The sequence below is a fragment of the Canis aureus genome, chromosome 11 (genome assembly GCF_053574225.1).
Source record: "Canis aureus isolate CA01 chromosome 11, VMU_Caureus_v.1.0, whole genome shotgun sequence".
Lineage (NCBI taxonomy): Eukaryota > Metazoa > Chordata > Mammalia > Carnivora > Canidae > Canis > Canis aureus.
The window spans coordinates 65,711,453-65,739,068 of NC_135621.1; the positions used below are offsets into that span (position 1 = coordinate 65,711,453).

General features: G+C 33.4%; 1 protein-coding gene across 13 annotated transcripts in view; it reads left to right on the plus strand.

Moving 5' to 3' along the window:
• EHBP1 (EH domain binding protein 1) overlaps positions 1–27,616 on the plus strand; it is a 345,845-nt gene that overhangs the window by 314,068 nt on the left and 4,161 nt on the right. For all 13 annotated transcript variants that reach the window (XM_077915588.1, XM_077915584.1, XM_077915589.1 and 10 more), the window contains 2 exons: positions 22,798–22,897; positions 24,011–24,084. In XM_077915588.1, the coding sequence (XP_077771714.1) occupies positions 22,798–22,897; positions 24,011–24,084 (174 nt within the window). The remainder of the gene's footprint in view (positions 1–22,797; positions 22,898–24,010; positions 24,085–27,616) is intronic.

Below are 27,616 nucleotides of genomic sequence, written 5' to 3' on the forward strand. Positions count from 1 at the left end.
AAAGCATGCTTTTGTTGTGCTTTCCCGTTGTGCCACTAAATTTTGGGGAAATAGATTCAAAATTTTGAAATAGAATTGTTATATTTCAGTCTCGGGGTCTTTTCTTTTTGGTTTCTTCCCACTTGTACTCTCTTCTTCCCTCCTTTGACATCAAGAAAGTCTGAAGGTTTGATGTGGGGTTTTTTTCTTTCTGCTATCACAAAATGCTGGGGATCTTAGGATTTGCAACTTTTAGTGTTATATGAATCATTGCTTTCAATTTTTTTTTTAATTTGTAAGGAAACACGGATTTCTTTTATACCTGAAGACTATATTTTTTTCTTAGTTTACTTTTTGCTTTTTAGTTTTCAGCTTGCCTAAAAACAATAAATGTTATTTGTATCTTTAAAATTTTAAAATTATAACTAGATGATAAAATTGTTAAAATAAGAGACCAAAAATAAAATTTGTAAGATTAGAATGGAAAGATTGATTTGGTTTAGACAACTGCATATTCAGATAATATCCTATATTTACACTATATGAAATTCTGTGAGCACTAACTTAAAATAGTATTGACTTGTTAAACCCATTAAAACTAAAAAATTAATTTCCTCTGTGTAAATTTTGTATAAATACATGGTAAGGTGGCATTTGAAGTTCAAATAGCTTAATTGAGTTTGAAGGGGGAAAGGTCATTTAATTGGCCTATTGAAATGTTAACAGAAACAGATATGCCAAGGAATAGACTTTAATGGCAGCAGTGTTGCGCTAATGTCTGTATTCACTTGCAAAATTGTTAATTAGAGCACTTTGGTAGTTCATTTGTTTTTGTATTGATGTGCTTAGTCCAATAGGGAAATCAATTTTATAGAAGAAATTTACATTACTAGCTAGGACCCTAAAATGCATGTTTATTTTTATTCCAAAGAGAATACTATATACAGTAAAATCCAATTGCATTTGGAGCTACAGACCTCTACTTCCTTTCTTAATAGCAGAATGTCGTCATCATCTTTCCATTTCACTTCCTTGATAAAGTTTAAAAGTCCTCTGTGAACATCTGGATGTGTGAGTTTATGTTACACTTATCTTAGCTGAATATTTCCAGAAACTGACGTCATTTTTTAAAGGAAAAACTGAGGAAGAAAAAAGGAAGGAGTTGGGTGTGGGTGGTATTGCTAATTCCGCCCTCTTTAAATTAAGGTGTAAATAGCACATCATTCTGGGTGATGTGTTTTGCTTGGTATCAGTACTGATTGCATTAACTAGGGAAAACAGCTAAGAAAGAATATTCCAAAGAATTTTAAGATTTCCTTATTAAGTCTCATATGATCCATTTTTAGTTAGTGGAGACTTTATTATAAAGTTCTAAAAAATTGGTCTTATGCAATCTATAAATAAATAGGGGCAGTTTGTACATTCACTATTAAAAGCATTTGTGGAGTAAAGAAGGCTATAAGAATCAACTTTTGAACAAATTCCTAACTTACAATTTTATAGCAGTTTGTTTTTTGTATCAATTGTATCACATAGTTATAAAGGTTTGAAAATATGAACAGTCTTAGCATCCGTTTTCTTTAACTGATGGAAACAGGCTAGAATAAGAGACTCTTATTTTCTGACTCTCACTCCTACATGTTTTCCTTCTAAACCATGCTGTTTGTTACACAGTTGTTGTTGTTGTTTTAAGATTCAATAACCAAATGTTTCAAGAAAAGCAATGTAAATTTTTAAAATGTATTGTAAAAATTACACTGGATTGTTTGCTCTAATGTATACACAACTAAGTGAATCCCTAATTTGAATCCCTTAAGTAAACTAAAAATTCATATTCTACTTTGCTTATCTCATGTAGAGTAAACCTTTATAGCATAGACTCTGAAATCAGAGAATGTAAAATATTATCCATAATAAACATACAGATTTTTAAAGATGCCTATAGGAAAAGAACACATTTTAATGTAGTAAATTGGCACTGGTTTTGTGATAATCAAGTGCATTTCTTAGGTTCCACTAATTTCGGGTTAAAAAATAGATGGCTGTATATAGTTAAAATATTGTTGGAAATAATTAAATTAGTCTTGTACCATGAGCATTATAGGTTTATTACAGTGTGCTTCAAAATCCTTAGTAAGAGTATTAACCTATATCTTGATTCTTTTCATGTATTTTTCAAATTACATATGTACACAGCCCCTATTTAGCTTAGTAGGGTAATAAAAATTCTAAGACATTGCATTGTACCAGTATGCAAATGTACTTACATGGAATAAGTCTAGGTTTCCTTAAAGAGGGCAACAGAATTGAAAACTGAGGCCAACAAATAAATGAAAGTTTCTCTAAATCCATTGGATAATAGAGGCAGTGTTAAGGCTAACCATAGTGTTGAACTAAACAGAGGGATTATTCCTGGGTTTTGCATCAGTTGTTTTCTGCCGGGTGGCCTCACTTGTCAAAAAAAAAAAAAAGTTTAACAGGCAAACATTCACATAGGCACATTGAGAAAATAAGTATGCTTAATTCCATCAAAGCTTTAAAAAAAATCAATCATTAATTTATTCTAACTACAATTGTTGGTCATTTGTGAAAAGCATCTGGCCTTTAAGTCATAGGAACCCAAACACAGTACAATGTGAACACTTGTGAAGAAGCTTCAAATTTGGTATAATGTAAAAAAAAAAAAAAAGCTATGTTAGCATGTGTGTAGCTGTGTCTAACTATACAGCTGCATTTGTTTATTCATAGTGCTTTAACTCCACTTTGTTTTCTGGATATTGAAACTGTTATAAATGCAAGTGTAATGGGCTTTAAAAATTAGAAAATTGTTAATTGGCAGCTTTAAAAAGTCCTGCTTTTTTACATGTCTTTTTGTGCTTCTTTTAAAAAGTGATATTTCAGCAATCTAAACATTACAAGTCAGAAATGGTTTCTAATGAAGTCTAAATTCAAGATAGAAAATATACTTTTAAAATGGCTTCAGGAAGACATACCCTATTTTCCATATGGCTAAGTAATTGTTGAGATATTTGTTTTAAAGCTGGACTTAGACACTCCTGACTGCTCTCTAATTTGATATAGCTAGTCCAAACGATTTTATTCGAGAAACTTTGGTAAGAGAATGCAGTGAAGTAGATTAATAATTTTGTGGCTATACTCATATTGCAAAATATAGAACTAATTCAGTCATTATTACTGTAGTAACATCCATTTCTTTTTAATAGCTTTAAAGCTAGCAATAGAACAGCTCAATGTTGGAGTACATTAAAATATTAAGCTTTAAGTTAGTCAAGTTTCATGTTCAACGGTATATAAATAAGATCACACCATAACCACATAATTATATGTGGCAGTTTCTTCAGGGTTTTGTTGTTGTTATTTGTTTGTTAGAATGAGCTTTCAAACTGTAAACGAAGGCCTAAGAAAAGCCTTCAGGGGTGAAGATTAGAGCTTAAATTAGAAATAAGGAAAAGTTCCATCATTTTAATTACATGTTCTACTATAATATGAATAGTTAATATGTAAAAACTATCCCCCCCCCAAGATGACATACTACTTAGTCCAGTGGTTTCTTAATGTACAAAGGAAATAAAGGGTGGTACAACCAAATACTGTTATATCAGAGGCTTCATATACAAATGGTCCATTCTCTTACTGTTAAACTACTTTTACCAGATTACTCCTGTACTATATTTCACTCACTACTGCTCTTTAGTTTCTCCTCAAATTTCAATAATTACAAATTCAGAAACACCATAAATACTTCTCATAATTGGGTTAGGTTCTAAGTAAAAAAATAACCAGTAATAAGAAACACTTTTTTTCCACAATTGAAAAAAATAGTAATCGTTAGACATTTATCTCACAATGCCATAAATATAGTATTGCAACAAGATGACTATGTTTTTAAAATGTGTATTGAAAATAAATTAACATTTTATATGTCATATATAGCATTCATGTGTTAACTTTGTTTAGCCCTCATTTCAGTGGCACTTATGTCCAAAGTACTGCTAGGATGCTAGAGATGAGAGGAAAATCACTTAAAACTGCTTGTGAAATATAATGTTTGAAATGGTTCTTTGAGAATGTGCAGATTATGGCTTGCATAGGGACTTCTTCCAGCTCTCTGGGAAATGAGCTGTTGACATTCTTTTGGGTCATCATCCAAGATAGGAGGGCAACCACAAGGATTTAGCAGATAAATTCATCCCCAAAGACCTTTATCCATTTCATTGCAACTTGGAAACATTCATGTTGAATAGTAGCATTAATGTAGCCCATTTAGCTCTTCAAAGTGAGCTTTATGTATTTAAAAAAAAAAAAAGAAAAGAAAAAGAAGATGACGATGAAGAAAATCAAATGACTAGGGTAATAAGTTATTTAAGTCTTCTAAGAGCTATTCTTTATTTACATAATTCTAAAGCACAAACCATTTTTTCCCTCTATACTATTTTCAAAAATAGAGTTGAGTTCTATTATAGTTAAGCAGTGAGCTTTTGAATTTTAACTAACTGAATCAGTCCCGCATGTTGCTAGTTAGTTGTTCATGACAAAGAACAGAAAATAAATGTTTTAGTGTTGTGTTCTGAAATGAATGGCAACATTTTTTTAAAGATTGAAAATTATGTCATTTAGGCTCTGTTTCTGACTCTTTTTGGACTTTGTGATTCAGGCAAAAGAGACCAGTAAAGCAGTGATAAATGAATTGAGGGTATGCACTAAGATTCACACACATGTCCTTTCTTATAAATGGTGAAAAAAAACTTTTTGACTCAAACTGGAATGATACTATATAGGGCTGAATGTGCAGGAAAGGTTCCCACAATGCATTGTGCAAACCTACGGCTAACAAATACCCTGCTGCTTTGAAACCCCCCCAAAAGACAAAAGCACAATGAAATAGAAAGCTTACCACCGGTAGCTTTCAAAACGACAAACTAGGCAAACTATACATCTCCACCACTCCAATTTTGTCAGAATGCTAATGAGCTTGCTCTGATCTTTACTCGGCTTCCCGTGTTTTCTACATCTTCAAGGACCACATGGCGCTAGCAAAATAAAGACAACTAAATGAGAATTTCGAATGCTTTTTGTGTTAGGACCTGGTGCTTTTCAGTGGACGCACTCGTTGAATATTCTCAACTTAAAAGAGTACAACAGGGGGTTGGGTATGAACTTTTTAACAGGAGGAAATTTGTACAAAAGTAAATTAGTGAGATGAGGAAAATATGAGAAAAATTTCTGATTAATTTCCACTCCATAATATCAATGACACCTTCAGCCCCACTCATACTCTTCTAACAAGAGATGCTGATAAAAGATGAATGATTCTGTGTTGTTCACAGTGAATGTTTAGTGGTTTTTTAATAGCAGCATTCTACATAAAAGGCACCAGGAAGTACTCCGCATTAGCAGTTGAGATCACTAGTTAATAGGATGATGTCTTTTAGCTTTTGTCACAAGATTATTAGAAAGGATGGGTTTCTGTTCTCATCGTGGCATAGTTGGAGTGCCTGTTGAGTACAAGTGCTAAAATACAGGTTTCTCAGTATTGTTTCACATGTAAAGCAAAAAGCCTTTTAATGCAACACCTTTTTCCTTTTTTACCAGGTGATTTTGTTATTGATCTCTAATCTGCCCCTTTCCCTGTATTGAATGCTTGAAGTGTCCTGCTTTTCATTGTAGCCTTGATGCTAGCTATTTGTGTCTATAAATTCATTAACATTAAAACAGGGTCTATATAAACCATTTTATTCCATGACTTAGAAAATGGGCTGATTATGTAGTTTTTTGGATTAGGGTATAGATAACAACATAAAGGTAGGATTGCCTGAGAAAATACTGTAAAAATAGGTTCTTTGATTTTAAAAAACATTTTTATGAGATTTAAATTATATATTTGTAAAGGACATATCTTTTACTAGCTCTCTTTTCTCTAGCAATCACTGTACACTTAGTAGGAGATTAGGGTAGTCAGCTACATCTCTCACCATACCCATATCTCTAAGGGGAAAATGAAAACCAAAACTGGGCACATTTTTATATATAAAGATATCTGAACTTGGAGTTAAACTGACTTTGTACAACTAATAACTAGCCAAGAAAGGAAGTTTGATAGCAACACTTTTCAGGTTTTGTGTGAAGAAAATCCTTGGCGATTATTCACACTTAATACATATATTTCTGATATTTCTATATACTGTTCTTTACATTTTCTCTTATCCTGAAAAATTGTGTTTTTGTATATTGAACATTGAGCACATGGCTCAAGATCTTGCTTCTTAAGATCCTATAATTCATTCATACTTCTAACATAAAGGGGAAAACCCTACAGTAATAAAAATAACATGGACAACTGTAGTTAATAAAGTCAGCAAAAAGTAGAAACTGTTTTCTAAATAAAACAACAGAGGTGTTTTTCTGTCTGGTTATTCTATATTCTCTGATTTAGCACGATATTTCTATGCTGCTTACATGTATGGATGGGAAGTAGTATTAATGTAATAAAATATCTCCATTTTATAGCGGTCCTTTATTAATGGGTATAAATATGTCTACTTTCATGCAAATTACCGTGATAAAAGAGGCCTTGTCACTGAAAAATATGCATCAAACAAGTAAAATATCTATTTTGTCATGTTAGTTACAAAACTGAAAAAAAAAAAAGTTAAGAACTATAGATTTCTCATTGATGAAATTTTTTTCTAACTTTGTATGACATACTATGGTAAAATAGAAAAATGAAGTTCCTAGCTTATTAAAGTAGAATGTTTCCATTTGATCTCCATAGACATAAAATATGAAATGGAAAAACTAAGATATCATATGGTGTCTGCAAAGGAACTTTTTATAAATAAGAACAAAGGTAAGGGAATTGGGTCCCATACAGTAAATAGAATGATCTCTGAGGTTCTGAAATAGTATAGACTTGACCTATAGTTCCTCACTAAAATTACTCCTGACAATTCGCAGGGCATTGAATCTGTAACGTAATAAAGAAGCCAGTAAGAAAGTTAACATTTTATGTCTGAAAATTTTCTACAAGATGGATGTTTAGCATAATTTCCTGAGGCATTGAGCCACATCCTTTGATACTAAGAGTTGATAGAATCCATTACTTTTTGGAAGTAAAATGGTAACACACTCTTGGTAAATGTGACAGCACAGGTCTGTTTTGTGCGTCTCTGTGTTTTTAGCCGTGTCAAAATTTTAACTTTGTCACCTAACTCCAAGAATGCAAAATAATATAAAATCATTTTCTAATTGCAAAAAGTGACATGACCTCATGCAATTATCTTCTAATCCAATATTCAGAAAAGTTAAAGGCGTAAAAGAACATGTCATACAAGTGCTTCTGTCACATCTTTGATTAGCGGAATCCTAGCCAGGTGGAAGGAACCTCGAGCCAAGGAAGGCCCAGCTCTCCAAGGTCTCCATGTCCTGTCCATTACATACCAAAGCCCATCTGTCTTCCATTGCTGTTAACGTAATTATAGAAAACGCTTTTCTTCCATACTTAATCCTCAGCATACCTGCATCTGAAAACATAGGCTCAGTCCTTCCAGCGGGGAGTTGGGACGCTGGCTGGGAGAATGATAGCCATTCTGTTGTTTACCATATTCATTCCTGTTTACTAACTTAGTTCATAGTTTTGAGCCTCAGTTTCCACTTTCACAGAATGTGGACACTATGGCTTTAGAAAAAATAGGGGGAAAGAACCTAACTTTAATTCCCAGAAAGGAAGAAATTCATTTATTCTTTTATGTCTGGTGATTTTTCATTACACTCAATATATAGTGCAGAAACCTAACCCTGGTTAGTGAATCTATTAGTTCAGATTTAGTCACACTGGGTCAAAGTTGATATGGTATAGCAGCTACGAGAATTGTGAGAATTAAATTAGATACCTATATCAAACATTTGCACAGTGCCTGGTTCATACATAGTGTTCAATGAGTGTCAGCTATTATAATTTATATAATCTTTAATATTTAAATTTGTCAAGATCACCTTTGAAATAAAAAATACCAGAGGATGAAAAACATTTGTATGTTAGGAATATTATCTGTCACCATCAAGCATTAAATAAAATATTTATAATAAATTGGTATATATACATTTTATTTATTTTATATTGCATCTATAATGGAATAGGCTTTTGATTATTGAAAATAATTATGAATAGAAATGTAGTATAAAGAAAATAGTTAAGTCTGTTTTTTTTTTTTTTTTAAAGATTTTATTTATTTGACAGAGGAAAAAGAGCACAAGCAAGGGGACCTACAGGCAGAGGGACAGGGAGAAGCAGACTCCCCACTGAGCAGGGAGCGGGTTGTGGGTCCTCCCAGGACCCCCTGGATCATGACCTGGGCCAAAGGCAGACACTTAGACTGAGCCACCCAGGCGCCCCTAAAGTTTGTTTTAAAAGGAAGGTTTACAGGGGTACTTGGTAGGCTCACTTAGAACATGTGACTCTTGGTCTTGGGGTTGTAAATTGGAGCCCCACATTGGGTGTCGAAATTACTTTTAAAAAATCTCAAAAAAAAGGGGGGGAAGTTTACATTTTAAGGTGCTTACAGTGCTTTTGCTATTTACTTTTTTACATCTTCAATTTTTAACATTGATAATATTCCTAGATTATTTTGTCCTTGATATTTTCCTTCTGTAGTTATAAGAAAAATTGAAACAACTGTTACACTCTGAAAATATCTTTATTCTCACAATTTGTTCAGATAATTCAAGCATCTTTAATATCTTGTTTCTATCTGCATTTCATTATTTGGATTATTTAAGGAAGGAAAATATATAAATTATGTTGAAGTATAGTAGCACTCAACTGTTGTTGAATCATTTCTAGTTCATGCAATAGATATTGGATCATACGATTTCTAGGAAGGAATCTCTCTGATTCAGGATATAGAGAACCTCACAAGGTTCTCATTTCTAACATTTGTTTCTTTTCTCCTTGGCACTCAACTGTATGTCCCCGCCTTTTACTATATAGTCTTAAGGTAACTTTTTCATTTGCTGATTCATGTTTGTTCATTTATCCAGAAGAACAAATGTATATAATTTCTACCAGTGATATTTAGAAAGTATTTTCCACTACTAGAAATTTGAATTGGAAATATAAAATATAATTTTTGAACCTAAAGAATTATCACATCTCCATAATTTTTAATTTGGAACATGTCTATTGCCTAAAGTGAGGTACATCCTTATTCTAGACTGTAATAAAATTTTTTAACACTTAAAAAGTAGAAATTCCAGGAAAATGTGTTTTTCTCAGCAACTATCTATGAAACAAAATTTAGGCATTTGAACTGATTTGGCAGCAACATGTTTTTCTTCTGAATGTGAAATTAAATTTGTGTAATGTCATGCCAATGCTAAAATAACATCTTATACATGAAATATCACCCTTTCTTTAAAAAAAAAAAAAAAAGATCTTGGTGACTTATTTGTAAAGGGCTAAGACAGTGGTTCTCAAACTTTTATCTGCATTTTAAAAACCACCTGAGGAGTTTGTTAAAAATACAGATTCCCAGGACCTGCCTAAAATATTCTGATTCAGTGGATCTGGGGTAGAGCCCATATTCTAGGCAGTTATAATACAGGTGATACACAGACCACATTTTGAGAAACAAGGGGCTTAGATATGTTAAATCCATTGTGTAACAAATGCTAAGGGAAGTAGCACAGCATAAAGATATCAGAGCATAGACTTGAAAACCAGCAAGATACCAGCTAGACTCTGAGTGGTCCTGGACAAATTATTTAACCTCTCTGAACTTCTTTTTCCTCAGCTATTGACTTTAAAAAAAAAGAAAGAAAGAAAGAAAGAAAGAAAGAAAGAAAGAAAGAAAGAAAGAAAGAAAGAAAGAAAGAAAGAAAGAGGTTGATAAAACCTATTTCAGAAGAGTATTGAGAGTATAAAACATATTGATACAGATATAGATAAAATTTATATAAGAGTACTTGGCACAGATGTCTCAGCAGAGGGTTAGCACCCAGTATAAAAGTAGCTGCTGCCATCAGCTATAGTAGTAGCTTCATTATTTATTATTGTTTCTACTTATACTTTAAAATTTTCCCTAGTTTCTAAGTAATATGCACATCTCCTGTTCCATCATAATTCTTCTCTTTTTTCAGCACACATACCCAGACTCTCTGAGTCCCTCTCCTTACCCCCCGCCCAAAAATGCAGCAAGAACTAATTTGGCAATTTGATACAAGACTGGGAAGTTATTGTTTGTTCAACCCTTGGCTTATATACCAAAAAAAAAAAAAAAAAAACTAATAACTGAACATTTCCATAACTACATAAATGGCTAGGAGAAAAATGTTAGGAATTTGCTAGTCCCTCAATCTATATACATTTCATTGAATTGATACACTAATTGTATGAGTTTCACGAGGCACATACAGAAATAAACAACTTAAGCTTTGTATTTTGAAAAAATTATTTTAGAACATCCAAACCAACTTTGCAAATGTATCTTCCCCTCTCTTGTTTCACCCTGACACTATCCTAGGAAGCTTAACCAAGATTTCATAATTTGATTTGACAATGACATCAGAGATGGCTAAGCATGTGTGAATTGTCTCCTCAGTCCAGAGTCAAAATCAAGGTAGTTTATGGAAGGATGGGAGCTCTGCTCTGATACCTTTCTCCGAGTTTCCCCAAATGGAAACATTTTTCTTAAAAATACGGATGTTGGGCAGCCCGGGGGGCTCAGCGGTTTAGTGCTGCCTTCAGCCCAGGGCCTGACCCTGGAGGCCCAGGTTCGAGTCACGCATCGGGCTCCCTGTGTGGAGTCTGCTTCTCCCTCTGCCTGTGTCTCTGCCTTTCTCTCTCTCTGTGTCTTTCATGAATGAATAAATAAAATCTTAAAAAAAAAATACAGGTGTTAATGTACAGAGACAACCGGCTAGTTGCTTACCCTTACTAGATCCTATCATCTTTGCATTAATAGGTGTGAACTTTCTTTTTATTATCATGCAGACTTACAAAGTTCTGCTTTCAAATCATTATTTATTCCATTGTGTAGATATTGCAGCTCTTATTCTAGTGGATTGTAAATTATTACGTCTTTCTTTTAGCTACTAGATAAGTTTTTAACACTTTTCATAGGCTTCTAGGTGCATAGGAAAACTGAATATATATAATCATCGCATCTGTTCCCTGTCTCCACATGTCATTTCTAAGCTGGAATGTGAAAGGCATTCATCCACTCAGGGGAGCTATTTCTTCAAGAGAAGTTTACAATATAAGTTAAGGAAAAAAACATCAAGCTGTTATCTATTTTTAAAAATTAAGTTAGCTTTTTAAAAAAATGCTTAATATTATTGATTTGTAATGTTTATTGCTGATTAGCTTTTATGTAATGGTTTTTTGTGTGTTTTAATTGGGTAATTTGGATGAATGTTGTAGGAGGAGGAAAATTAATCAGAATTGTGGGATTATTTTTATAGCCGCATAGCCTGAAAGGATAAACTTTGGTGCAAGTATATGTGTAGCTATATTCCTGAGGGAGTATAGTGGACTTAACCATCAAAATAAGATGTTGAATCTTATTGAATCTTGTTTTTATACTGGTGACATTGAGTGGGAAAGGATATGTAAATTCACAGTACAATGGGCTATGAACATCCAACTTGTGTTTTCTGGATTTATTGACTTTATATATTTTACCCACCCCAAAGCTACCCAACTCTACTCCCCCAATGCCAGTTCACTCTGAATTAATAGCACCACTTGGTGGCCAAAGCTAGGAATTGTGTAAAGCACCAACATTTCTTCTTCCCCATCAGCATGTTCACCCCAGATAGACACTTATGATCTGAAACTTGATGGACCTGGTCATAGCTCTGTTTTGCTTTTGAAGGATCTACCTCTGTAAGGAAAATTTAAAAATAAAATTTTAATTAAAACAAATGAGTTTATTATGCATTTCAGTGCTTTAAACAATAGCAGTAGTTTGCTATTATGCATAAATAACTTTCCACAGAAATAAATTATTAAAGTAGTCATAAATATTTTAATTTCTCATGAGAATAAAATTACGGGGAGCTAAAATTTTAAACTTTTAATACCACTTGTTTCAAGAGCTTATTTTGAATCTAAGTAAAAGGTTAATTAAGTTACACTGAACATTGCAAAATTGTCAGTGTTGACTAGGTAGCTATTTTGCTAAATTCTAAAATATATGATATAAGGACTAAACAGATTTGGAGTTGACCATGACTTTGGGTGGGAGTGTAGGTAAAGTGTGTTAGATATGCCTGCTCTGACCCTTTTTAAGTACGCTACAGCTTTGGAGCAAAAAGGAGAGGACATATAACACAATAGAAGGACATTAGGCTAACTGCTGGAGATTGGCCCATACGACTTTGGCAAGAATCTGAAAGGGACTCTTGGGATAGAAGGATGTTCTTCATTCTTAGGGATATCTAAACATTTCTATCATGATAAAAAGGACTATTGAACAAATCCTGGGATTAGGTTGAGGAAGTATCTGAAAACCATCTTTGGAAATTCTAGAGATTCTGGGATTTACACACTAGATTTTTATTTTCTCTGAATTTCTAACCAAAGATACTGTTATTAGCAAAGGGAATCTTTGGAACAGACTTAACAGAGCATGTGTAACCTTGGGAAAGGGACCATTTCATAGAGGCTTTGCATTTGAGTTGATCCTTTAAGAAAAATGGTTAATAGATTAAGTTGATGGGCTTCCATACTTGAAGGGAATGAGAAACTTAAAATGATGGTAGTATGACTGGTCCAGTGAAGATAGAAATTTCTTGCTCAACGTAGCTCACATCTCAAGGTTTACTCCTGTAAGTAGGCCTTTCTGGTACTTGCATAGGCAGTCAAAAAGACTGTGAGACTCTGCCAAGGAGAAATCACCATTCCTTGCTCTATCCATAATTCCAGGAATCAGATAATCAGAAAGGACCCGGAAGCTTGAATAAAGAATGTGGTTCCTTATTGTATGTGCATGTGTGTGGGGAGAGACGAATGAATACAGCAATAACAATATAACAACAATAGCAACCAGCATTACATTGATTAAATAACATATGCCAAGGCACTATTTGGGGTGTTTTCCATATATTAACTCATTTAATCTTCACAGAACTCCCCCCACTGCCCAAAGCTGTACTAAGTTTATTTCCATTTTTATAAATGAGGAAACTGAGGCATAGGGTGATTAAGTAATTTATCCAATTCCTATAGCTCTTCAAGAGCAGAGCTGGAACTTAATTACACCCTGATAATCCCGTGCTAGGCAGAGTATTCTTGTTTGGCCATTTTCATTGCAGGATGCTTCAGATGCTCAAATGGAATCAGGGTGGTTCATAATTACCCAAGAAGTAGACGAGACTATCCCTGGAATCATGTTTCTAGAAGACATTATACACTGACCTATAATTCAAGGATCATAAGGATGTATGTACATGGGAAGAAAGGCTGATTCCCCTTGACATCCCCAGATGTACTGCTCTGAGATCATTGTTAAGTCACAGTGGCCTACATTGGAAAAACGAACAAAATCCCTACTACTAATGGATGAACTAATTGAACAGAATGGTTTTTGTTTGTTTATCAGAGATTTGAAGGTTTGCTTTTTGCTTTGTTTTTTTTGTTTGTTTGTTTGTTTGTTTGTTTGTTTGCTTTTTGTGTGTGTGTGTGTGCCATTTTGCTTATCAGAGACATTCAGAAGGCTTTGTCAAGGTTGGCCTGAATTCTAAATAAAGGGTCTATTCTGGTAAGACTAGTTACCTGTGAGTGTCAGGTGGGGTGGCTAAGAGTGGTGGTTTACAAGACATACTACCTGGATATAAGGCCCAGTTCTACCACTAGCGACCTGTAAGTTATACAACCTCATTAAATATTTGATGCTGTTATCATCATCATAATTATTATTATTCCCAGCCTATGAGAAAGTTACTGGTTGTCACTGATCTGATGAGAGAGAGATGTTATATAGAGTAGCTTCTGTGAGACATTGTTGTTCCCAGGGATTGAGGAAACAACACTGTGGTTATAAGTCCATCGTGAACCTCTCTTGTGTACCATGATGTGAAGAGAATTGCTCCCCTGAGAAGATTAAGGGGCATTGGATGAGTTGATACATTGCTGAAATCTACACTAGTCACCTGGTCTGGTCTAGAAAAACAGCATGCATTGCAGTTGATTCAAACTGTTGTGTAATTTCTGAAGCTCTGTGCGGGTTAAAGTGCTGCTGAAGACAGTTCTGCAGTGTCCTGTTTTGATTAGGCTAATGTGTTTTAAGACCGAATGTAGCCACAGTCCAGAAGGGAATAGGTTAAATTTTCCTTCTGCTCTCCCTCATTGAATAAAGACTTTTAAGAAGGAACATAAGGAAAGATCTATCCCAGTGTTACTTGGTTATCTGAACCCAAGCATGATTAAGGAAGGTACAGAGTGGAAGAGGAAGTTCCAGCACAGGTAGTATATTGGGGATTGGCAGTTGAACTCATCCCTTTTTAGAAACTGGAGGCACTGGGTATGATTTTAAAAGGACCTTTAAACATTTTAAGCAACACAAGAGGGGGTTACCTAAAAGAGTAGCTCACTGACTGCATAATATAGTGTTGGAGAAGTTCTTTATTAGAAAGAAGCATATCTACATGGTTTTTCTATATTTTAAAAATGATACATATTTAATTTTCTGCATTCTCAACAGAATCTAATCTCATTCTCACCTGGCATTTAGTAAATCAGCTATTTGATCTGCGTTGCCAATTTCATAAGCTGATTTTTTAAAAGATTTTATTCATGAGAAACAGAGAGAGAGAGAGAGAAGCAGAGACACAGGCAGAGGGAGAAGCAGGCTCCATTCAGGGAGCCTGATGTGGGACTCGATCCCGGGTCTCCAGGATCAGGCCCTGGGCTGAAGGCAGACGCTCAACCGCTGAGCCAACCAGCGATCCCCCTCATAAGCTGATTTTTAAAGATGCTCTGCTTTTATTTATTTTTTATTTTTTTAGATGCTCTGCTTTTAATATAAAAATCTCTTCCTATAAAAATGATGAAAACTTACTTTCTCAGTAAAGGTTTTTACTTTGGGTTTGTTTTTGTTTTGTTTTGTTTTTAAGATTTATTTATTCATGAAAGACACAGCAGAGGGAGAAGCAGGCTTCTCCCTGCAGGAAGTCCGATGTGGGACTCCCTCCCAAATTCCAGGATTCCAGGATCATGCCCTGAGTTGAAGGCAGATGCTCAACCACTGAGCCACCCAGGTGTCCCTATTTAGTTTTTCTTGTTGAGGGCTTTCTTTTCTTAAAATTATATCCACTTTTACTTCAAATTGTCTTTTTCATTTTTTTTCTTTATTTTAATTACTAGTAAACTTTCAAATGTATTCTAGTAGTCCATAATTTTCAATCTTAAAATTTACCTTCTTCAAGTCTTTGAAAATAAGCCATATTCTATGATTTTTTTTTTTTTTTTAAGATTTATTTACTCATGAGAGAGAGAGAGACAGGCAGAGGGAGAAGCAGGCGCCCTTCAAGGAGCCTGATATGGGACTCGATCCCAGATCCTAGGATCATGCCCTGAGCCAAAGGCAGACACTCAACCGCTGAGCCATCCAGGCATCCCTATGATCTTTGTTTTTATCTCTCTAACACCCTGCAAACAACTAGACTCTCATTACCTGGAGCACAGCCACATTGTTGTGCCACTCTTGTGGCCATCTTTTGTATGCAATGGTGACACTGATGACCTAGTAGGGCATTCACTTTGTTTTTCCAGCTGCAGAAATGAGTTTGTACCTATTCACCTACAGTTTTCACCTATCCTGCTTATGACCAAAGACATAATAACTATATGATTTGTTATGGCTACCAAAGATTTTAAAAACAATTTTTGTCTGTGGAGTTGTTTAGAAATTGACTCTCACTCTAGTTATTCCTGATTACGTGTCTCTCCACAGTAGACCATGAGCCCTTTTGAGGAGAGAAGCCACATCTTGGTCATCTTTGTATCTCCATTTCATGGCACAACACTGCATATGCCACTATCACTCTCTTCGTTATCATCATCATAGCTAGCATTTTAGTCTCCGTTACTGTGCTAAAGACTTTACATAGACTTTTTCATTTAATTTCTCTAACAGACATATGAGGTAAGCAATATGATTACCTTTATAGAAATGGAAAATAAGGCTCAGAGAAGTTAATTAGTCTAAGATCTAGGAGCTCAGTCGACTTTGTTTTTTTAAGCCAAACTGGAAAAAAAAGCCATTTTGGATGCAGATTCAGTGTTCACCTTATTTGCCTCATATCAAGACAACAGTTCTAACCAGCCACAGAAACTATAGATAGTGCAGCTATACATTATGCTAGGCCTTACCAGAATTTATAGTCTTATTCATGGATGTTCCTCAGAATTAATACAAGTAAACATATTCATAAAGGTGGTACTTAATTTACAAGAGGTCTTTATTCTGAAGTTACTTTATAAGTCATTTCCATATATTATGAATATTTCCATAAAATACTTACATTGTGTTTGGGTTACCAGACCACCCTATAAAAAAGAAAAAAAAAACATGTGCCCAAATGACCTTAAAAAAAAACGTAACCTCTATTCTCCCAATGAGAAGAAGCCCCTGGAGAAATCCTGACTGATGTAAATATATAAGAGGTCAGAAATATCTTTTGTAATATTTAATTTAGCTATAAAAAATACGTATTTAAAATCACATCTTAAAATATATTAATCTATTAATCTAGAAATAGTTGCTTCTGTCCATTCCTACTTATCAAGAAATAATTTTATTCAACTCTTCATGTTTGTCTTTAATGTCTCTGTCCCTTCTGGAGCCCCTCTTTAAGTCATTTCCATGACATGACTGTGAGAAGGCCTAGGACAAGGAGGGAGGGATAGAGAAGAGTTCGCCAGGTGCAGTCCAAACAAAACGCTTCAAGAGAGGGGAGAACTGGCAGGGGAAGCTATCCATCTGTAAGCATGGCTCACAATTCAAGTTTTCCCCTTATTATAAGATGCCTAATTGATTCACTAAGTAGACAGTAGTCTGTTTGGTTCAGCGATGCCTATAAAAGTGACTCACTGTATTTTATTTTACAGGATATGTTAAATGTACCTTAAAAAAGGAAATACAATTTTAGAGTTATGTTCTGAGCATTTTAACTTTAGTCAAGTGCCTTTTTGTTGTTAGTCAAGATAGTCATGCACTACCTGAAATGTGGGTCATATTAATATCTTTACATGCTCTTAGCACAGAAAAGTTAATAGGTACAAACCTGTCCCATATGTAACTTAAAGAAAATACTGAACTGGGCACCTGGGTGGCTCAGTTGGTTAAGTATTTGCCTTCAGCTCAGGTTATAATCTCGGGGTCCTGGGATCAAGCTCCACGTCAGGCTTTCTGCTTGGTGGGGAGGGAGTCTACTTCTCCCTCTCCCTCTGCCCGCTGCCCTCCACCCCATTTGTGCTCTCCCTCTGTCAAATAAATAAATAAAATCTTTAAAAAAAGGAATAAGCACTTAAAATACTAAACTGTAAGTAAATATAAATAATTTTTTCAGTTATAATTTTTCCCATGATAATTCCTTCCATGCTTTTAAATTTATTTTTATTTTTGCTATTTTAAGTTTGTGCCAAGTTTACCTTTGAGAAATGCAGCTCTGACCTTTGGCAGAAAAAAGGCTACTCAGATTCTATTAAGGAGCTGGTACAAGAAGACTCTGTTAATTTCCAATCTTCAGAAATAGCTTCTTTTTATGTATAAGTTCATGGAAGAAGAATTTTGGTGAAGTTGTCTGTTCCCTCTTCCTGTAAGAAGTACATGCTACAAGTCTATCAGAAGTTATCTATAGAGAGATGTTGCCCTGAATCTGTTTTACCAAATGGGTAAATAAAAGGTTTGTTTATTTTGAGAGAGTTTATCATAGTTTTTATTTTACTACAACAAAAAGAGAGGATTTTCCCCAAAGTTGATATTCTTAATGCCATGACAAGTATATCACGTTAAGCAAATAGTTTGAAGATAATTGCTGCAGAAAACATCAATAAAGATTATGAGATTCTTCATTTATGTTGATTGCTGTTTGAGGATATTCTTGGGGTAGAAACATTTATCAGCTCTTTGCTTATATAGTAAAATTTCATAACAAAGCTCTATTTCCTAAGATTAAAATATTTTCTAAAACCAATGCACTGGAGTCCTTCAGTAATAATGGCTTTAGGAGTTCATGTGTCCATGACCCTACATAACTACAGTAAATTCATCTTTCTCATCCATTAAATCTAACAGATTTCACTTCCTTTGTTATTAAAATGTGTTTCTCCAGTACCAGCTAGTTGGACACCTTCATATGTCTCTCTGTTGTAATATATCATGTCTTTCAAAGGTCATCATGTTGGTGTTATCATACCATCAGGACAATTTGTAATGGCAACTTTTTTGTTTTTATGTTTGGTTTGGCTTTGTTATGTTGTGTCCTTTAAGGGCCATATGGGAACACTAGTCAGCCATCTCTGCTTTGGAGCTATGGCAAGATTTCAGCATTCTTTCATGTTTTCATGGTAGAAAAATCTTGAATTTGTTTATATGTACAACAACAGCCTACATCTTTGTGTTTTCGCTCTTACCCGCTTAATTCATCTTCTGTTTGGCTAAAATTGTATTGTTCCTCATTTTGTATTTATGTAAGAATTCACTGTCTAAAAATATATCTTTCTAAATGGATAATAAGTTAATGATGAAAGATTAATTAGGAATGATTAATTAGCAGACAAATTTTGAATATATGATTCATAATTTTAGGGTTTTGACACCACTTTTCTTTTATTCATTTAAAAATTTACATTGAAAATACTGCTTCTGAAAAAATAAATGAAAACTACATACATATTCCTGGATGAATGAATGAATTCTTGAATGAAATTAAATCTTAACTAAATTTAAATCATTTTTTTGGAGGAGATGAAATATAAAAATGGTTGCTATAGTCAACTTGGGTTTATTAAGTATACTATATGTAATGCTGTGTATTACACTGCTTTCTGTTTAGTGATTTTCGTGAACTGTGTCATAGAATGATTTGAAGTCATATTTACAGTTACTTTTCCCGCCATTATCATTATTCTTGATCATTTAATAATTTTTACAAATCATATCCCAGCTGTGTAGTAATTGGTTAAAAGAAAAAACTGACATTAAGAGATAGTGATGTTAGAAAGGATGTTACATTCCTAGAAGCAAAATAAAAAACAGAAGTCTTTGAGGAAAAAAAAAAGTAGGAAAAATATTACCAGAGATTGTATTAATTAGTCAATACTTTAAAATGTTAATGTGATGTTATTTGTAGTATACTTACATGAGGCACTGTGCTTTAAAACTACAGTATAAAAATCCAGCCATGTTTTTACATTTTGGTAATTGTATGCTGACCTGTAGGATTTTGTCATTCTTTATTTTGAAATGGTCGTCAGTTGTATATGTCTTTAATTTTCCAATTCATGAAAGTGAAAAAAAAAATGAGATTTTTAAAAAATATCCCTATTCACTCTAAGGTGACAAAGATGTAGTTGTAATTACAAATTAAAGATAATTTTGAAAGACAAGTAGTTAACCAGGTGGGGTTAAACAAGATAAAATGATTTATGGCCATTTTATAAAATAATGACAGTCTTCATTTTAAGCTACAATGTAAAGTGCTTTATTCCGAGATTATGTATTGTGGCAGAAGCTAAAACTGCCTTTTTTCTAACAGTGCCAGAATACAACCTCTTTTTCTTTTTGCACTAACAAGACTGCTTTACCACCACAGCCCACTCTAAGTAATTAAATCAATCCTTTGTACTTACCGTATTCTCCTCTAGTGACGGTACTAGATCTGATTATATGCTTCATGCATATTCAAAGTACCGCACTGACAGCTCTTTAATGAGCTCTTACTTAATCAGTATGAACAATGTTCATCTTGTTCTTTTTTTCCTCATGCATTAGAGCTAGGAACAGTTGGGAAAAATGAAACATCCAGCATTCATTTGAAAAATATATTGTACTTTGAAAAGTGTCTAAGCTGAGGAAGTTGCATTCTGCCCTTTAAAAGTCTGATGGACAAATTGGATTACTAGTATTGGATTAAATAACAAATGGTTAGAGGAGAAATGAGAAAAGCTCACTGTGATCACAGGCTTTAATATTTTTTGTTACTTATAAAGCTAAAGGGGTCTTTAACCAGTTATTAAAGTCAGGATTAATTTGTAATGGTTCAACTTACTGGCTTTTAAAAGCTTTTTAAATTTAAAAAATTTTAAATCCCGAAAAACAATAGTGTAATGATGTATTAGAAGAAAATTTAATTTTTTTATTACGAGGCTAAGTATAGATTTCCATCATTGTATACTATCTCAGATAAGGAGTTAGCAATACAGAATTGATTTAACCTCAAATATGCTTTTTTCAGTTAATTTTTGTAATCTATGTAGCAGAGTGTAATGTGTCTTTAAATATTTGTTATTGTCAGGCTTATTTCCTTTTGAAACATGAGACTCTTGTATTATCGGTCATTTCCTAACAATTAAGGGAGGGGGATCTTTTATTCTTACCTAGAAATCACAGGCAGGAGTTAAACTGAAAATAACACAGTACCATATCAATATTGTTATTCTCAAGGAAGCAGTCTTCCATTGAAGAAAATGATGCTAATTTAAGAGTAGGCTAGTTGCTTCTAGTATTGCTGAAAGCCTCAATTATAGGTTAAGTTAAACTCAGAACAAAGTTTTAATATGTCTATATTTTTAGAAGCCACTTACGTTATGAACACAAGAACTAAGTCTTTAGTCAGAAAATAAAATATCATAAAAACTGCACCTATTAATATTGCACACATGTGTCATTTCACTGATCAAAAAGGCCTTCACCAGGGTACAATTGGCCTTTTTCCAAATTGCAAGCTTTTTCTCAGCTTTTTCTTTCTACTCTTTCTTCTTTTGTTGCTACCCAGGGATTTGTGCGTATCGCAGCCTGTATCACATGACCAGTGTCAAGACATCACATGGTCCAAAGTGAATACAAAACCAGCTACCCTAAAAGAGAGATTAAAAATACTGTAAAACAATAAAGACTTTTGTTCATACTCCAGAAAAACCTATCCTACGTTTGCTTCATACCATAAAGTTTTAATAGCATTTAATGAAGGCACGTATCCTCACTATTCTCCCTAATGATGAACAACAGATAAGTATTTTACAGGGATGCTCTGAAGTACCTGTTTAATCTTTTGCACACAGATCAGCTCTTTATATTCTATTTCCATTCTTAACATTTCTTCAGATTTATATTAATGTGAAAATAGTTAAATTATGGTATATCCATAATTTATGCAAGTATTAAAAAGAATGAGGTAGATCTTTGAACAGCATAACAAAAGCAAATCACAGGGCAATACATAATATGATCTCACTTATGGTAAAGAAAACAAACCTGTATATGTCTATATATAGATAAGGTATATGCATGCATTTGATACACATAGTAATCTGTTTGGTCTAGAAGGAGATATGCTAAACTGTGGAAGTACTTCTGGGAAAAGGAGATGAAGAGGGGAACTGAAGAGGAAGGGGTTGGTGAAAGACTTGGCTTTTCACTTACTTTAGATATCTATTGTCTGAATTTTTAAAATGGACTGGTAGTGTGTTTGAAAGTTAAAAGAAGATACCTTGCTTAAAAAGAAAATAAAGCTAGAATATTTTATTTGTTATTAGATATTTAAGTTAGCCCTATGCATCTATACAGAAGTGGGACTGAAGTATTAAATAATGGCCTAGCAAAACAATAAACCAGGCATGGGTGAAATTCAGAAAAAAACAAAGTCGAAGAATTATAAATTTGACAAGGTACAATCTGAATGGAGAGGTGGGAAGGGGGGGGAATTAATATTTTTCTTGAATGTGATTGTGGCCTACTTCTACATGGACAATAGTAAATATATACTATATATTATAACCCTGGGTATACTGGCTTCTGGTGGAGAGTGGTATAGATGATGGAAAGTGAATGTTAAATGTGCAATTAGTAAATCTAAATTTTAGATCTCTCTGCTGAAATGTTTTAGGATTTACTGAACATTATTATGTTCATTATAATGTGTCTTTTCACAGATAGCTATAAGTAATTTTTGTAGTTTGTCATTTACAGTGTATTTAAAATAATTTGCATGTGTTTGCCCTATTAGAGATGATGAGTTCCAGAATGGTATATGAACATATATCTTCAGTTTACTTTTGAGGAGGAAAATAAGAAAAAAAGCAAGTTGTTACAAGCGGAAGCTTTCACAAAATCTCTGGACTTCTCTGATCTTCCTGCTAGTCTTATAATTCTCATAATGATTTTTTAATGTTTTTTTTTTTTTTTTTTTTTTTTTTTTTTTATCATGACCGTATATCTGTCAGCACCATGAGTTCCTCATTGAAACGTAATAACAAGTCAGCCTCTGGGGAGGATTTAAAAGTTGGAACACTTTTTTTTTTTTTAACTGTACTTAATGTTAGTCTGATCTGTAGATATGTTTGGGGGGACTGAAATATACATGCTGAATAATACCAGTTTTAGAAGATTGGCTTATGAATTTTGAGATATTGATTTCTTTTTCTCAGACCCTAGACTTTAATATTATGTTATTATAAACAGTTTAATTTGTACTATTAGGGTAGCTAAAATATGTTTCATGTAAAAGAAACCACTTATACTCAGGTATTATTTGACTTGTAAAATGTCATATAATAAATAATTTGCTGAATTACAGGAAGGAACACAGAAGAAGAAGAAGCTATGATGCAGGAATGGTTTATGTTGGTTAATAAGAAAAATGCCTTAATAAGGAGAATGAACCAGCTTTCTCTCCTGTAAGTACCCATGACTCTGCTTGTTTTTCCTACAACACTGATGAATTTTAGGCTTTTTGTCATTGCTTTCTTTGGGATTTCACATTTATTAGGCTTAATATTTTTCTTACCTTGGAGATTACAGTATAGTTTATATAAAAATAAAAATTGAAATAATATATAATCATTTCTCATCTGAACAGTAAGTTTTTTAAAATAGTAATATATACTGAAAAAATGTTTATTATATAGAAAGCCAAGGAATATAAAAATTTTTCGTATTTAAGAAGTAAAGCACTTGTGCACAAAAAGGAGATTTGGATTATATTAAGAGTTAGAGGAGAAAAGAAATAAAATTGAAGTTTATTTAACATCACATTTTAAGTTAAAAATGAAAATAACTCTTAATGAGGACAAAAGTACTTTTGTAATCTACAGATGATGTTACCCTAAATTTGGGTAATTCTTCCAATCATAAGATCACTTTTGTATATAGTAAAATGGAGACTAGACCAAATGTAAGCATTCTTGGTCTTTAGCACTTCACTATAGGACTTAATGCGTGTTTCTTTTTGTTCACTAGCAATATTCTTATATTATGCCACCTAGTGTGGGAAGGATCAGGCTTACATGTTTTATTTTCGTGAAAACCTCTATTTTTGTCATTTCTGCCATGCCTGAACCTGATTAAGAGTTGTGAAGAAGCATAAAACTTAACTCTTCCTGGATTTTTAATTGTCTCTGTATTAAATTTGTACTGGTGGTACTTACATGTTTCTCGTATTCTTTTCACATGGCATTCCAGACAAAAGAATGTTTATTGTGAACTATGAAACATATTTTACAAAATAGCCTTATACTTGACACAATACAAGAAGCATTGAAGAATGAGACTACTTATCTGAAAATTAAAATATACCTCTGTGCAATTCAAAATTGAAGGAGAAAAATAATAGCACTAGTAAATATTCAACCTGAGGAAGGTTTTAGGTTTGTGTATCATTTGTTTGGAGTAGCTTAAAGTTAAAGAGAAAAGTCAGTTATGAGTCCTAAAATCAATGTAACCTAAAGGTTCTTTTAAGTGTTTAATGATTTAGTAATTAGCATATTGATGAACTTTTGCAACTTGCCTAGGGAAAAAGAGCATGATTTAGAACGACGGTATGAGCTGCTGAATCGGGAATTGCGGGCAATGCTAGCCATTGAAGGTAAGAAATGGCTATGGTGGAGTGAGGTATGTGAAGTGTCAGCTGTCAAAGAGATTTGAAGAGAGTGTAATATACTTCTGGTCTCACTAGGTGTGGCCTGAGTAGGAACCAACAGGAATTACAGATAAATGCCTTAGAGTTTGAAAGCAACAGTCACATAAAACCTAAGAACCCTAATTCAGATAATCATTATGTGTGCTATTGAACACAGAGTTGTCTTAACTTTGTCAGTAAGCTGAAATATCTGTAAAATGGAAAATATAAGGACTTAAATAATTACATCTTACTGTGTGAAATTTAAGGCTGTTTCCATGAAAGAGGTGAGGAAAGATTTATCATTTTTTATTTTTTCACACCAGACTAAATTTTACCTTAATATTTAATTGATGTCAACACTGAAATGTCTATAGTCCACTATAGTTTTTAAGATCCCAAGATCTTATTAAGTGAATATTCAAGCAAAGATTGACATGAGATAAATTACTTTCATACTTTTCATAAAGCTTCTATATGAATGATATAATAACCCTAAGCATGGTTCATAATATCAGTAAACAGCAGCTACCTTAACTATGGCATTTACCATATACGACTTTAAAAAAAAAAATCTTACATGTTTAAGAATGCACTTCTCCTTATGCCTTTTAGTTGAAAATGTCTTAGAGTTCAAAGATGTCTGCTTAAAAACTAATCCTTGGGGCTCTGTAAAATGGACCTTTTGTCTAATCAATGCAAATTGATTTTCCTATTCTATATTGACCTCTTAACCCATTGACTGTCCATAGTAATTTCCTTCTTTACCTGATAAGGTACCTGACCTATAATAAGCCAATTCTAATTAGTTTAGAAACTAGAAATTTAAGATTGTAAGGGAAAGCCAAATGAAACTATGTATTTTTTAAATATTTTAATTAATATTGAGAATAAATGAAATATATGCTATTTATCTAAATGTATTCTTAAACATTTCTAAAAGTTTTATTTTTAATTACTTTATATCTGTTTTCTCATTTGATAAATATGACCAACCACATTTGTATATCCTCATTCAGAAATCAGATTTACTTTATTTTAAAGGCTTCTGATACCTAATTTCCTTCAAATGGCTATCTAAATGTATCAGATTATACCTTGATAATGACTATAAAATGTCTAAAAATTACTTAAGAAGTCCTGTGAAACTTGCCATTGAAATAAAATGCACAGGTACACTAAATGGTATTTTTCTTTGTGATATACCTTTGTAGTCATGGTGTAGTCTTTAAAAGAGATTTGAAAGCTAAAGAGTTGAAAAGTGGGTATAGCAGATACTATTTATATGGTATATATATGTATGTATAATATAAAATATATGTATATTTAGTATGTATAATGTATGACTCATATAATTTATTCTTTATAGATTCATTACACATTATACTCAATACAGAGTATTAAAAACACTGTCTCATGTATAGTAAGTTAAATTACCCCTCAAATACAGCATGATACAATACAGTTGACTTTTAAGGCAGATATTGCTTCTATTCTCAAACCAGTTTTATTACCAAATACCATCTTAAAAGGAGGGCAATGACACATACAAAAGATCGCATCTTTATAGGTAGTCCTATCCCTGTATACCAAACCTACAGTCGCGAATAACTGAACATTTTATCAGCCTGTTCTTGTACATATCAGCACAAAGTCATATTTTTTAGGAAGGGGAAAAAGTATTTTTCTTTTTCAAACACATTTAATACAATTGGTAGTTTTTTTTGAAGTTTTGTTCCGTTTTGTTTTGTTTTTTAATTAAGATCGTTGTCCCATATGTGATTGTGCCAGTTTCTGTTGCTGGTTGAGAGAAAAAAGAGACTTAGGGAAAGAAGTAGCCTGTTGATGACAAATAAAGGCACTTTCTTGGTAAGAGGCCTGTTCCACTAGCCTGGGCAGTGCATGGGCCGGGCTGTCCTAGGCAGGTACTGACTATCGTGATGATCAGCTCTGTGAACACAGTTGTCCTCTGAGCCAGCGCTTAGAATGTATACACATGCAGTTCAGTGGCCTTTTGGAATATTAAAACCCACAGAAATACACATGAATAGGCAGCACTAGTTGGTTTTGTTTGGCTTTCCTTTGTTTTAAGGTTCATTTCTCTTTTTTTCCCATCTCCTCTATTAGGTAGGTAGCCATAAGATTTTTTTCATAATAAATAAATTAAAATCTTTTCAAATAAATCTGCTGCTGAAACCATTCACCAGGAGAAAGCACAGAATGTTAATAGCCACATAGCACATTGAAAGAAATATTAACAGCTTGGTTTGAGAGGGGAAAAAATTCAATATATCCATTCTTCTGAAAATCCATAATCGCTTTGGCCTGTTTTTTGCCTTTTTTTTCCTTGAGGTGTTTTTCATAGCAGGAGTTTCACTCTACTGAGCTAAGTTGTAGGATCCCTTAAGCTAACAAACATCTTTTAGATACTTTTCCTATAGTTTTTTTGTTCCAGATTATTTAATGCCCCCTCAGGAAAGATAAATTCATTTCTGCACACATTGGGGTGGGCTTTTAGAAAGTGGTGTGTTCATTTTCTGCACAAGAAATGGATCTTCTCTAGGATTTTGTACATCTTGATTTATTCTTGGCTTAGAGTTTGAAGTGGGTGCTCTTCTAAAGGGATTTATGCATAGGTTCACTATTTTTGTAGTTATGGTTTATATGATAAGCTTTTTATATTTAAAATCAATATGTAATCCTGTGGAGGAGCTTATCCCCTAAAACCCCATTTGTAAATCTATTTTAGCTTTGTTACACAGCACAGCCACAGTCTTCCATAGATTGATTAGGTACAGCAGTAGAATCCTATCAAATGGCCTGCTCTGATGATGATGCAAACTCTTTCAGGATTGCTAGTTGACTGGAACTAAAGATAAGACTTGACTGCAATCCCCCAATGTGCTCTTTACAAAACTAGTGTTAATTTTCATCAAAGTGCCAGGCTTATTTATAGTGGCAAGGTTGAAGGTTTACTACAAGAACTTTAGGTCCTTTCTATCAAAGTATTTATAGGTATTTCTTTTGCCTTTTTTTCCAAGGTAATTATCAACTTCAGCAAATAAACTGAATCAGGGAATGAATAATTGGCCCTATATATAAAAAAAGAGTTTTTTAAATTAACAAAACAGCTCAGTGCAGATGGACATAAACAGAATCTCTTTATTTCAACACTTTGGCTCAAATGCAGCATCAAAACTTAATCCTATTTGTTGCAAGAGGATATGGCTTTTGTAGCAAAAGTACACTGGAATCTTTAAATTAATCAGAAGCCACATTGTAGTCTGTTCAAGTCAAAGTCTGTGTATCTAGCTAGCTGTGACTGGTGTTATAGGTGAGTAATCCTTTCTTAAAATGCATAACAGGTAACACATAAACTTACATGGAGGTTTTAAAAACATGACATTACATCTAGGTGAAGCTACTAAAAAGGGATTTAAAAATTTTTTAAATTTAGGTGTGGACATATGAATGTGGATCTTGATCAATAATAAAGATA